The 13,019-nt window shown below is 42.7% G+C and overlaps 1 protein-coding gene across 2 annotated transcripts in view; it reads left to right on the top strand.

The window, feature by feature from the left end:
* The window catches only part of MKLN1 (muskelin 1), a 91,093-nt gene extending 78,074 nt beyond the window's left edge, over positions 1–13,019 (top strand). For both annotated transcript variants that reach the window (XM_018083593.1, XM_018083594.1), the window contains 4 exons: positions 442–581; positions 2,466–2,568; positions 10,711–10,765; positions 12,684–13,019. In XM_018083593.1, coding sequence (XP_017939082.1) covers positions 442–581; positions 2,466–2,568; positions 10,711–10,765; positions 12,684–12,805 — 420 coding nt within the window. In that variant the 3' untranslated portion in view covers positions 12,806–13,019. The remainder of the gene's footprint in view (positions 1–441; positions 582–2,465; positions 2,569–10,710; positions 10,766–12,683) is intronic.

The raw sequence follows: 13,019 nt of genomic DNA, 5'->3' as shown, positions 1-13,019 counted from the left end.
AAATTTATGGGACATGTGGGGACTTTGATCACCTCCCAGGATTATGCTGGACTGGGCTTGCTGTCACTTTACTTTGAGCATCTTTAGGACTTCCCACTCACTTGGTTGGTGCTTAAGGATCTATCATGCTCATAGGTTTTTCCTAAAGAAAGAGTGTGTGTGGGTTTGGGATGTTTGTTTATAAATACCTCAGGAATCTGCTACAGGTAGGTTCTAACAGTGCAGCTTTTTTATTGTCTTCAAATGTAAGTGGTTTAAGAGAACTTTCTTCATCTCCTGAGGGACAAGATGAGGCTAATAAAAAGATGGAGCAACTTGACTAAAAGGCAGAATTTCTCCCTCAAGAATAAACCTCTCCACAGCTACTGACGTAGTGAATTGTCCTTGTTCAGTGCATGTGCACAATCAATCACCTTTTTGATCTGCCTCTCATTTCCTTAGGTTCATTACTTATTTGGAGGGAATCCTGGTAAATCCTGCTCTCCCAAGATGAGATTAGATGATTTCTGGTCTCTGAAGCTCTGTCGACCTTCAAAGGAATACCTGCTAAGACACTGCAAATACCTCATCAGAAAGCACAGGTATAGAAACAAAGGTGGTTTGCAATTTTCTTTTCCAAATGTCTCCTTTTTTTTTTTTTTTAAGTTGGTGAAACTTGGAATATCTTATACCATTTTGGGAAATGTCATTTTATTGGTTATATGGAGTAGATGATCTTCAAAGTCCCTTCCAACCCAAACCATTCTATGATGCTGTGCTATGATGGTCTGCAGGTTTCTTGGTTATTTTTTAAAATTATTTTAATAAAACGCAGCAGGGCAGAACTAAACTACAAAATTAACTTCGTTCTACTTTGACTATGTTATTCTAAAACTAGAAAAATGTGGTGTGGGGGGAGTCATGGGGAATTTTTAGATTCCCTTTTCAGTCTGCTGCTCATCAACATGTGTTTTGGTGCTGTCACCTCCCAGGGAAATGGAGTATGTTTTGGAAACACTGTGCTAGGAGATAGTAACAGCTCACAAGGATGCTAATGAAATCTGGGGGCTGGATGCCTTTGCACATCTGAGACTCAACTGTGGTGAGGTCATCAGAGTTTCTCATTCAGAAACTCCTGAAAGAGCTCACTTAGGCAGAATTCAACAAAGCAATGCTTCTTGCACTCTGCATGCCTCAGAGCTGCCTTATATTTGCTATTTAGGGCAACAGCTTTTCAAAATCAAACTTAGGGTGTTGCCTTAGTCAAGAAATTGCAACAGAAAACAGCCTTTCAAGACCCAGCAAATTATTTGAAGCCAATAAATAACTCTCCCTGCATTCCTGGGGAGAATACTTTGTTATCAGGTTCTGCCAAGAGCTGAGAGGTCAGGTTTTCCTGATGGTATTTTACCTCTGAGGCTGCAAGAAAATTTCTGCACTCAACTCACAACCACTGTGCTGGATGGGGCCTTTTGAGATCAGCCACACAGTAGATGTGAATACCTACAAAAATTAATAAAGGCCTTGCCCAGTTATCTGGGAGGCTTATCAAACCCAGATGTGGTGGTATGGAAATGCAGCTGTGCAGCCTCCAGGGACAGCTCTGGAGTATTTGTTTTTACTTGCTTAAATTGCACTCAGAGGAAGTGTTGCTGTGTATTATCTGGCAGAAATTTGGGGTTTATGCACCATGCTCCCTCATTTTTGGGTTCCCTGTGAGGGAGCCAAACCTGACCAGCTGAGGTGTGATGGGTGCTTGGCTGGAGTTGCATCTTTAGCCAGTTTCAAAATTTGGGCTACACATGTCCACTGTGATATAAATAGCCAAGTAAATGACCCAAACAAAGCAATAACAATATGAGAAGATGACAGTATGATGCTGCACTGGCTGGATAGGCAATAGAAGGGAAAAGATCATTTTAAACCTCATCCTTTTTAGGCTTATGCACCCAATCAATGCTGCAGGGTCACTGAGGATGTTGAACCCAGAATCATTTTCTCAGGGCTCTATTAACTTCTTCAGGGAATTCACAGAAGTTACAGTTTCTGTTTGTTGAAAGACAATGGGGAAATAATGGTGGTGGTGAACAGGATTTTTAGGTACCTGTGCTCTTTCCAGAGGTGGGATATAAATATCCCTGGGACTGAAGTGCTCAGGGCTTGCCTGTGTCTGAACTGTGCTACTCACACCTTACAAACCAAACAAAGTTAAAATGTTTTATATATATACATCAAGAACTTGCTGTACGTATGCTTTTGAATATTTCCAGTAAGTGTGATGCTTTGCTCTTGTAACTCCCTTACACCCCCCAAAAAAAATCCTCCTCCACGTTTCAGTCTGTATTCCCGCAAATTACGGGCTGAGCTGCCACTAACGTGGTTTTCTTTGGAAATGCTGGTTTTGATAGGTGGGTTTTGCTCTTTGTAGAACTGGTAGTACTTAACCCTGAAGGAAGTGGCTGTGCTCAAGTTTTCTGTCTCTTCAGGTTTGAAGAAAAAGCTCAGACTGACCCTCTTAGTGCACTGAAGTACCTGCAGAATGACCTGTATGTGACTGTGGATCACTCGGACCCCGAGGAGACAAAAGAGGTAAGGGCTCAACAAATCCTTGTCTTAAAGAAGCTTAAATTGTTCTCAGTAAGAATTTTGAACCTCTTAAACCTTGTTTTTATTCAGTTTTCAAAAGCTCTACAGTGTCCAATGCTTTATCACATATTTCTCCCCACTGAAGTTCACTTTGCTGTAGAAACAGTCATTTACCTGCAGGTCCAGATAAAACAGCTTTTGTACTCCTAAGGGTGAAGAGTAGGCCTTTGTTTTAATTCCAGCATACTGGTGTGTATTTTGGGAGCTTTAATTGAATTGTAAACTCTCTGAAATGTCACAAGTCTATAGTTGGTTGTGTGGTAGAAAATGAGTAGAAACTTATTCATGCTGCCTTTTGGCTTGTCAATATTCAGCAGCTCCTGGGAGGGGGAAAGAGGTTTTTCCTGAGGTGATCAGTGTTTCTGGAAGTAATTTGTATATATACATTGCTTGCTACCCTTAAAATCTTATTTCCTCTGCCTTTTGAATATTATCCAGTAGGCATGTTTTTTTATTTATTCCAGGAATTTGTTCCCATTTCCTGTTTTGATTCCAGCACCGCAGTACGTGTCACTTTACAAAACGGATTAAAGAAATAGTGAGAAGTGACACATAAAGTGGTTGATTTGATTTCATCACTAATTTCCATATGGAAAGATGTGCATTCAGCTCCCGTGGGGGAGATGGGGAAAACTCCATGGTTCTTACTGTCTTCTTGCCTTAGTGACTTTGGAAGTCATTCAGCAGCTCCTTTTATAAAATCGTGATAGGAGAATGGGCATTTCTACTTCATGCTGAGTCCCTGGATTGAATCCCTTAATCTGGTGGTTTTAAGCTGCTACTTTAGATAAAAAAAAGATTGTACAGACACTGAAAGCTTTTGGGGGAGAATATTCTGCTTGTGTGTGCACAGTATAGAATTGTAGGGTTAGAGTTATGAAAAAAATGTGTATTCTTACTGGGATCTTGGAACTGGTCACATTTGTCATAAATTATGGTCAACCTTTCTAAACATCTGATCCAATATGTCTGTGTGTTCTGTTACATGGTTTCTCATTTAAATTGTTCCATGTCAAGTTGTTTGACATCCTTTCTAGTCATTTCTAGCATAGGAAAGACAACGGATGATTGTACTGTTCTTAGGATAGAAAAAGGAGATACTTATATTTTTATTTTTCCCCAGTTATTCACTGTCTTGTACCAGTGTAGTAGCACTTTCATGGAATCCTTTGGGTTGGAAAAGCCCTCTAAGATCAAGTCCAGCCATTAACCCGGCACCATTAGCCAAGGCCACCACTAAACCATGTCCTCAAGTACCACATTTACACGTCCTTTAAATCCCTCCAGGGATGGAGGCTCCACCACTGCCCTGGGCAGCTGCACCAATGCTTCACAACCCTTTTGGTGACCTTTATCCTCATATCCAGTCTTAACTTGAGGCCATTTCCTCTTGTCCTGGTGCTTATTACTTGAGAGAAGAGACCAACCCCCACCTGGCTCCACCCTCCTTTCAGGGAGTTGTAGGAAGCCAGAGGGTCCCTCCTGAACCTCCTTTTCTCCAGGCTGAGCCCCCCCAGCTCCTTCAGCTGCTCCTCATCAGACTTGTGTTCCAAACTCTTTCCTAACTCTGTTCCCTTCTCTGGACATGCTCCAACCCTCAATTGTCTTTCTTATTGTGAGGGGCCCAGAACTGGACACAGGATTCGAGGTTTCTTCTTCCTGTTTGAACCTGTACTAACCCACAGTGTACAAACTCCCATTCTGATGCTCTTTTCTCTCCTTCTGCTCCCTCCCACTCCTGTAAGACCCTGTCCTGTGTTCTCTGATCTCTCCCTTTTTCTCCATGTCACTCCTGTGTGCTGGTGGCCTGTCTCTCTTTGGCCAGTTGCTCCTGAAGAGATCTTGCATCTCATGGCTTGGCTGGCCCTTTTTATTCCCTGAAAGAAAAACCTCTGTGGTGTGATCAGCAAGCTCCTCTCCTCATTCCTGCTGCCTCTTGTCACCCACAGACTGAAGGAGCTGCCGTAGACGCTGCACATTGGGCCCAGGAAAGCCTTTTAATATTCTACATTTCATTTTCCCAGTTCAGTGCATAGTGTTCAACTTGTCCAGCTTGTAAGAATGAGGAATTTACCTGCCTGCATGGGCTCCTCGGAGATTTTGGGGGAATCTAACACCTTTATCTTACAAGGTAGAAAGAGAATAAAAATGTTTGAAAAAGATTTACCCGTTTTCAGAGAGCACACTGGTGTTCTGGACGTCAGTGATCCAGCATGTGAGCTTAGATAGCTCAGTCCAGCTGAGTGAATATATTGTGGATTCTTTTCTCTGCAGGCCTGATGTCTGATCCAGACAAAATCCAATAGCTTCTGTCTGTCGTGCTGGTCCGTCGGATCAACACAAACCATTCAGCAGAATTAAAGCTTCCATTCCAGCGACCTCCAAAAATCATTTAACTGATTTTGGGACACGTTTTTTTTTTTTGTTTGGGTTTTGTTCTTTTTTTTTTTTTTTTTTTTTTTATTAATTGTGCTGGTCGTAAAGGTTTTACTTGCAAAGCTTTTTTACCCTGGAACAGATCTGGCAGGGCTGTGGCCCTGAGCCAGCTGCTGGGCTGGTACTGACTGGATGTGTTTCCAGTTGACGTCAATTTACCTTCCGGTTATCACATCGAGTTGGCTTTTTGCTCTGGCATTGCATCTTCAAACAGCTCTCTTGTGCTTTCCAAAGGACTGACGCAGGCTTTTTGGATTCCATATCGAATTTCAAGCACCAGTTTGATTGTGTCTCTCAGCCCAGACACCTCCATGCTCTGCCTTTATTTGTAGTTGAGGTTGTCTTTTAATATTGAAGGTGATTGACGTGCTCCGTGCTGGCTGCAGCCATGGAAGGCTGTAAAGATTCTTACTGTGGCAAATAGGGAAGCAATTCCTGCCTGTTTTCCCTCTTCCTTGGGCATCTGTTAAATCTGGGAAGGACCAAGGTGAACAGTGCAATAGTTCTCCTGGAGACCAGACCTTCATGTTTTCTGGACTGAGGTGTGGATGGTGTTATATACCATTACAAACAGAATTTCCCCTTGCGGTGAGGTTTGCTTGCTTTGTAATAGAAGTAATTCCTTCTAACTTAGTTAGACAAGTCTGTTCAGCTGTTTGGAGTTTGATGCCAAGGAAAACAAACAGACTGTTCTTGAAACTTACTTTGGCGTTAGTAACCAATTTTGTTTAAAGTAGCATGAATGATTGATGGTAGAAACATACCCCCAGATTTTCATTCCATTGCTGTGAATTTTAGGGATGCTAATAGGATTATATTTTTATTTCACTTTTTTTATTATTCTAAAGTGAAGTAGATGCCTGCAAGTAACAAGTATTGCAAGGGTGCCTGTTTTAGTAGCCACAGGCTGTGTGCCAGCAACTCTGCCCATAAATGCAGATCCAGTTCTCTTTTAACTGTGATTCTGCTTGGAATCACCTAAAATCCCTTTAGTCAGTTCAGGGTTTCCTGATCAGTAGATCTTTTTCACTGACTGTGGATTAATACCCCTGACACTGTGTGTAAAGGAGGGTAGATCCCCAGAGCATGTGGAATTTTGTCCGTGATTTAAGAGATTAAAGTTCTAGAAAAGTGTCATTTGTTGGTGTAAAAATTTCTGGTGGCATGGGTGTTCTCCTCTTTCTCACACAGATTTTGATGATAGTTACAGCTGAAGGCTTTTAAAGAGAAAAGGATTGTCAAAATAAAAATCAAGTTGAATTCCAAGTTGTGTACTTCAGGAAAAATGGGTGCTATTAAAGCACAGAAACATCAGTAGGTCATGTACCAAGCTAAAATGTTCCTTGAACACTTCAGGAATCATACCCAGAACTTTACTGCTCTTAAATGGGCTACAGTAGAAATCAAGATGATAGAAAAAAAATGTCCAGTGCTTTCCAAGTAAAGGAGATCAAGATGGTTTTGTACGTGGAGATTCAGCGACTTGACGAAGCTCAATCCCGGGACTGTTGTAAAACAGATACCAAGCACGAGGAAAACTTGCAGAATGTTTTTCTTGGAGCATGGTAGGAGAAAGAGCAAGGACCTGGAGGCCAATTTGAGGCCTGACTTGCTTGTAGACCCAGGCTGGAGGCCCCTATTCAAGGCTGCTTCATACTTTCCATTCTTAAAACCTTGTCTTTAATAAATTTGACAGATAAAGCCAGCGGGGCCCGAAAGTATTGTTTGAGTCTGCATTAGACTGATATTTCTGGGAAAATTCAAGCCCAAATGGGAAAAATAGTTCTAAGAAGGAGCTAAGAAAAGCCTGTTTCTCTTCTTCATGTCCTGCTGTGATTCTTTGTAAAGCCTCAGAGCCTGAGTGCTGCAGGAGCAGAGGCTTTGGAGCCAAGGAGCCTTTAGAAAAACAGTGTTCAGCCTTCCCAATTTCAGCAACGGCTCCGTCCTCAAAGAGTTTGAGCCTCTCTTTGCTTCTTTGAGCCTGTGCTGAGAGTCACCAGCCCCAGAGAACTGGGCAAAGCTGAGGAACTGGTTTGCACTGTGATCTGAGTGCTCACATTATGGAGGAGGAGGAGGAATTATGTCTGATTCAAACAACCTACCAGGTATCCCAAACAGGAGTTACTCATTCCCCCTTAACCATTTCATTTCTCCAGAGGCAGAGGTGTGCAGCAAATATACAAAAATAGATATAACTAATACAGCCTTATTTTAGTTCCTTGTTTTTCTCCGAGGAACCCCTGCTCAGTTCAGAAGGTGGGTTGGATCTCAGAGAGAAGTTAATTGTATAACAAAGGAAACTTGTCTTTTGAGTGCAGGCTTTATTTGGAATGGATGAAGCCAGTAAGCCAGAGGGGTTGTCAGAAGAAAATGGGTGGTGTGTGATTAAAGCAGTTGGATGCTTCTGCTGGATAATTGAATTCTGGTCTTGCCTCTGTAACAGAGTTGCCATGTGATGTTAAGCAAATTGTTTTTCCTAGATGGTCATTAATTGTTTCATTCTGGTGCCTGATGGGAGAGATCTCAGGTGTGACTTGCTTGAGGGCTTTGCTTTTTCTGTGAATTCAGAAGTTGTTGCATAACATTATTTTGAAAAATCTGTTTCTGTTAGTTTCAAAGAGGGAACCCAAAATTAATCAGAATTTAAAGTGCTGTCTGTTACAATAACAATTAAGAAAACCGAAGGAGTGGTCTTGAGTAAGCAGTAACTATCCTATGCATTGGGAAAAAAGGTATCCTTTGGGAGAATATCATAGGGTTAAGCTGGGATTGTAATGCAAATACAGAGTGAACCAACTTAGGCTCAGCACTGTCTGTAACTGATGTTCTTAAACCATGTGCTTGACTTTTCTGTCAGAAAGTGCTTTTTAAATGCGAGCTGATACATAAACTTAACTTCAAACCAAACAAACAAACAACCTCAAGGTTAACTGAAGTGCAGTGTCATCAGTGCAGAAGGAAACAAGATACTTCTTTCCAGCTTTAAGGGGAAGAAACTTGTAGCCATGAAAATCCATCCTTCCTGGTGCAGATGAGGCTGGAATACTTGGCATAAGGTCTTTTCAGTGGATTTTTAGTCTCAGTTCAGTGAATTACAAGTTGGATCCTGGTTATATGGTCTCTTAGTTGGGCACCTGAGCCCCAGCCTGGAGTGTGGCTTTCTGCTCCCAGTGGGAAGGCTGCTGGCATTGCTATGGGAGGAAAGGAAACCTCTGGAATTATGTGGCATCTGCTTTGGCAGCATGCCCCTGAGGCAATTGTGTGGGAGGGAAGGGTGGCCAGGACATGGCATTTGCTCTCAGAAGCAGCATGGATTTAGCCACGGGTTTTATTGGAACTTTTAGAGCTATTTCTGCTGGGCAGCTGTTTGAGGATGTTGCTGATTGGAAGCCAAGCAACTCTGGGAAATTAAGCTTGCAGGAAAATACATGTGGAGCATTGCAGTCACTCGTGATTTGGGATAACCAGGCCTCACACTCAAGAGGGAGCTTAATCACCCTCTCCCCCCTCTTCTGGAGTTTGTCAATCCTGTATCTTTCTAACCTCTTCTTACACCTTCCCAGGACACCCTCTCCAAAAGATGTAAACTTACTCCAGCACACCACAGTCCTTATTTTAGACTGGTTTTGCCCTTGATGCCACATCGAAATTGATCTTGCTGAAGTGTTTTTGTAGCTTCTTACACGTAGGTGTAGATTTACTTCTTGTAGCAGCTTTCTGCATTTGTGACTTTTGGCAGATTCCTCCTTGGTCATTGTTCTGTCATCTTCTGCAACCCTGACTCCTTTGAACTTTCTTCCTAGAACTTGGTTTTGAGACCATTAAATCTTTTTTTAGCACTTTCCTCCTATGTTTCTAATTGATATAGGGCATCCCAAAGTGGGTGCCTTGTTGTAGAGGAGACTTACAAGCCTTGATAACAACAGGAATACTTGATTTATTTGAAGATCCTGCTCCTTCTCTGTGCACTTTCTATGCATTTGCCAGTTTTACAATAGGATGATAATTGATCTCTTATAACTCCTAGGTGCATTTTCACAGAGCCTCTGCACCTGTTTTGTATCACTGATTTTTCCTGTTGGTGTTGATTTGCATTTGGCCCTAATGAAACACACCTTGATCCATCATTTTAAACTGGATTTAGTGGAAAAACAGTAGGAAGGCTGTCTGCTCCATGTCTGTCTGAGCATGGTCTAAGGTCTGTGGGCTCAGTGATCCTGCCCTGTCCTGCCAAGCAGGCTATGACTGAAAACCCAGAATAGTACTGCCCCAGGGCACACATGAATCACTCCTGATTCACAGCTCCATTTTCATGTCAAACCACTGATGGCCACCCACAGAAAAGTTATTTGACCTGTTTGCCTTTCCCTGTTGGTTTAATTTGGGTGATGCCTTGATAATTTGGCTTTAAATATCATATAAAAGCATCAGAATGGACAATGTCCATTGCCAAGTCTCATCCATACGACCTGCTGCCTATAAAAGAAATCAGGTTGATGTGATACAACTTGTTGTTGCCAAACTGACATTGGCTGCTACTCATCACCTTCTCCACTCCTTCATGCTTTCAAATTGTCTGTGTTCTTATTTTTTCTTGAAATGAAACCGATGGATATGTAATCCCTGGCTGTTCTTTCCACTCCTTTCCTGAACGTATTTATCCTGGTTCTTCCCCCCTCTTCTCTCCTTTGGGCTGTGTGCTGAAAAGACACACAGGACACACAAGATTCCAAGCCTTTAAGAAATCAGCTCATTCCTTACAGGAACATGACAAAGCACTAAGCTTTGCTGCTCTGGGGGTGACTGAAAACAGCAGCTGGGGCAGAGGAAGACACTGGTCACCGTCCGTCAGTGAGATATTAAGGGAGAATAAACCCACGAATGTGTCACTTCAAACGTTTGTACTCATGATTCTGATGTTCCCCAAGAAGTTTTATTTTTGATTTAAGAGATACTGCTTTAAGTTTATGATATCAGCTTCTGTGGCAGTTCAGAAAGGTTGATACCATTAGAAACGTGGAATGTTTTGGGTTGGAAGGGAGCTTAAAGACCATTCAGTTTTAACCCCCTGCCAGGGGCAGGGATGCCACCCACTAGATCAGATTGCTCAGGGCCCTATCCAGCCTGGCCTTGAACACTTTCTGGGAAGGAACATCCAGAACTTCTCTGGGCAGAGCTTTCTCTGTGTTCAAGAAGTTCATGCTGCACCAGTTCCAACTGTATCCAGCAGTTCCCCTGGTTTTTGTGCTATCTAATCCCTGCCTGCTGAGCCTGTACCATGTTAATCCCTGGGAATGTTACTGCGTGGAAGGGACTCTTCCTTCTGCTCTGTGATACCTGCCAAAAAGGCAAAAAACTATATGTAAAAAAATGAGATTTTTAGAGCTCTCAGTCAAGTACCTTTCATTGCATCAACACTGCTCTAATTCTAGGAAAAACCATCCGACTTGTGCCAAGCTGACAAATTGTATTGCTCATGTGAAAGTGCCTGCTGCTGTTATTCATGTGTATGGCACAGCAGTTCCGAGCACTGTGCAGAGAAAACACAGCAACTTTCAAGCCACTTGGACTTCTATGAATCTTTTGGGTTTTTTTCCTGTGTGGTTAATAACACTTTTTTCTTTCTTTCTTCTTTCGCCTCTTCTGCAGTTTCAGCTTCTTGCCTCAGCATTATTTAAGTCTGGCTCGGATTTCACGACTCTTGGTGAGTATTGTGTGTCACAGGAATTATATGATGTTCCATCTGATAATTGCTGTTAGTTTCTACTGGATTTTATATCAAATATTGTAGTTCCTATGAACATTGTAGGCCCTTTTTCATTTTGAATATGCAAAGTGCCACTGCCCAGCCATTTGAGAGGTTATTTATAATGACCAGTGTCCAATGCCTCGAGCCCATATTTAAAACATCTGTCAACATCAGTGGTTTTAAACCAGTGCCTCCCGGGATCATTTTGTGTGTCTTATTACATCTGATCCTTCGCTGTTACCCAAGTAAACAGAAGCTTTGGTCAGAATAAAGCACCTCCAGTCATGTCACTTTGGAATCTCACAGCATGGCTGCAGCTCTGTTTGCTGTGATAACTGCAATTCCTGGAGTAGTTTGGTTCGCCCTGTTCTTTGCAGAACGAGTTCTTTGGGCAGAATGTCAAGAGCGAAGAAAACAGTGGCGTGAAGGGCTGGAAACAGGAGGGCTGAGCCAAAACCATGATTTGTTTCGCTCCTCTGTCCAGTTAACTCTTTTACAGAGCTCAGAGATTAATCCTGGGAGAGCTATAGGAAGGCTGTAGGCACAACTTACATCCTTGTGGTGCTGGGTTGTCCTCATGTTACCGAGCTCTCGCTAAGAGTTTGGATGATTTCAGTTTTTCATGGAGGCAGAATTCCCAACATAAGAAATTGAAGGAAGGAAAAAACCCACGGCACTGTCTGCCCGGCTGGATGAGGAAGCTCTGCTGAGCTGGCGTGGTTTGGAAGACATCTAGTTGATCCCGTGAAATTAATTTTGTTTTTAAAGAAAGAAAACAGATGTTTCAAAAAAGTTGGATTTTTCGTAGAGTCACAGAATGGTTTGGGCTGGAACGGACTTTCAAGTTCATCTCATTCCAGCCTTCTGCCATGGGCAGGGACACCTTCTACTAGACCAGGTTGCTCCAAGCCCTGTCCAGTCTGGCCTTGAACACTCCCAGGGATGGGGCATCCACAGTTTCTCTGGGCAACCTGTGCCAGGGCCTCACCACCCTCAAAACCTTTCCCTGGTTTTAAGTGTTGTAGAAGATGAATTAGTTGTTGCATCAGTTCAGTACTTTTATCCAGAGTTTGGCTTTACAGATAGGATGCACATGTCAAGGAGTGCTTCTAAAATAAAACAAAAAACCCCAGCCCTCCTTGATTTGATTAACTTGGTTGACTTTGATTAACTGAAGAGTGAGTTCACTGAATTAAAAAGCATTCCTTGGAGATACCAGTGATAGAAGTAACACACAGCAGAGGAAATCATTGTGTGCCTACCCTATTGTTCTTGCTGTTGATGGTTTAAGTGTGATGATTTGGATAAACAATGCAGACCAAACCCTCCCCTCTTGGGAGGCAGCACTTCAGAAACCCAGTTTGCAAAGCTCCCTTGTGCCAAGATGCAGCCAAGGTCCCCTGTGCAACTCCAGTGAGTAAATACCTGACTTGGAACTCCTACCCGTCAGCAGGACTTGTCTCAAGGAAAACTCCAAGCAATCCAAGGAGCAGTTCTGGTTATGGCAGTGAAGATAACGAGGAAGGCCTGAGGACAGAAGAAATGAGGCACCAAATAAAAATAGCTACACAGATTTTGTTTTCTGGGACATCAGAGCAGCCCCCTGAGAACTCCGTTTCTTCAGGGCTGTCAATGAGCTTGACAGGCATTTGCTTATTACTTTTTATGGCATTTTGATGGCAGTGCTGGCTTGGGGTGACGTGAACTCTGTGTGTATGTGCACACAGCAGTGGGGTGGAGGGCTGGCAGCCTTGTTAGTAGAGACAGAAGTAGCAGACTGTTAACATCGATCCCAGGTGGACAGCTGGCCTGTTCCACTGAGCATTTAGAATAGGGAGAACTGACTCAATTTCCCTGTTTCTTCCTTCCCCAGGATTTTCAGATGTTGACCACACGTATGCCCAGAGAACTCAGCTGTTTGACACACTAGTCAACTTCTTTCCAGACAACATGACCCCTCCTAAAGGCAACCTGGTGGACCTCATCACGCTGTAATGGAGCAATCACTGGACACGTGGAAGAGGAAAAAAAAGCATCCATTTTCAGTATTTTAATTTTTTTACTGCATTGATTGACTGCTGGGATGAAGTTAATATAGTAACCCCTAGGTGTTTGAAAGGGGTTTTATACTTGTATGGTGAATCCCTGGAGCTTTTCCCTTGGAGTAGGTTAATAAAATGTAACTGACGTACTTCTGACTAAATATATA

This window comes from Manacus vitellinus, unplaced genomic scaffold (assembly GCF_001715985.3).
Source record: "Manacus vitellinus isolate BGI_N305 unplaced genomic scaffold, ASM171598v3 scaffold_65_pilon, whole genome shotgun sequence".
NCBI classification, from domain to species: Eukaryota; Metazoa; Chordata; class Aves; order Passeriformes; family Pipridae; genus Manacus; species Manacus vitellinus.
The sequence above is the reverse complement of the archived record's forward strand: the minus strand, read 5'-3'. Positions and strand labels throughout refer to the sequence as shown.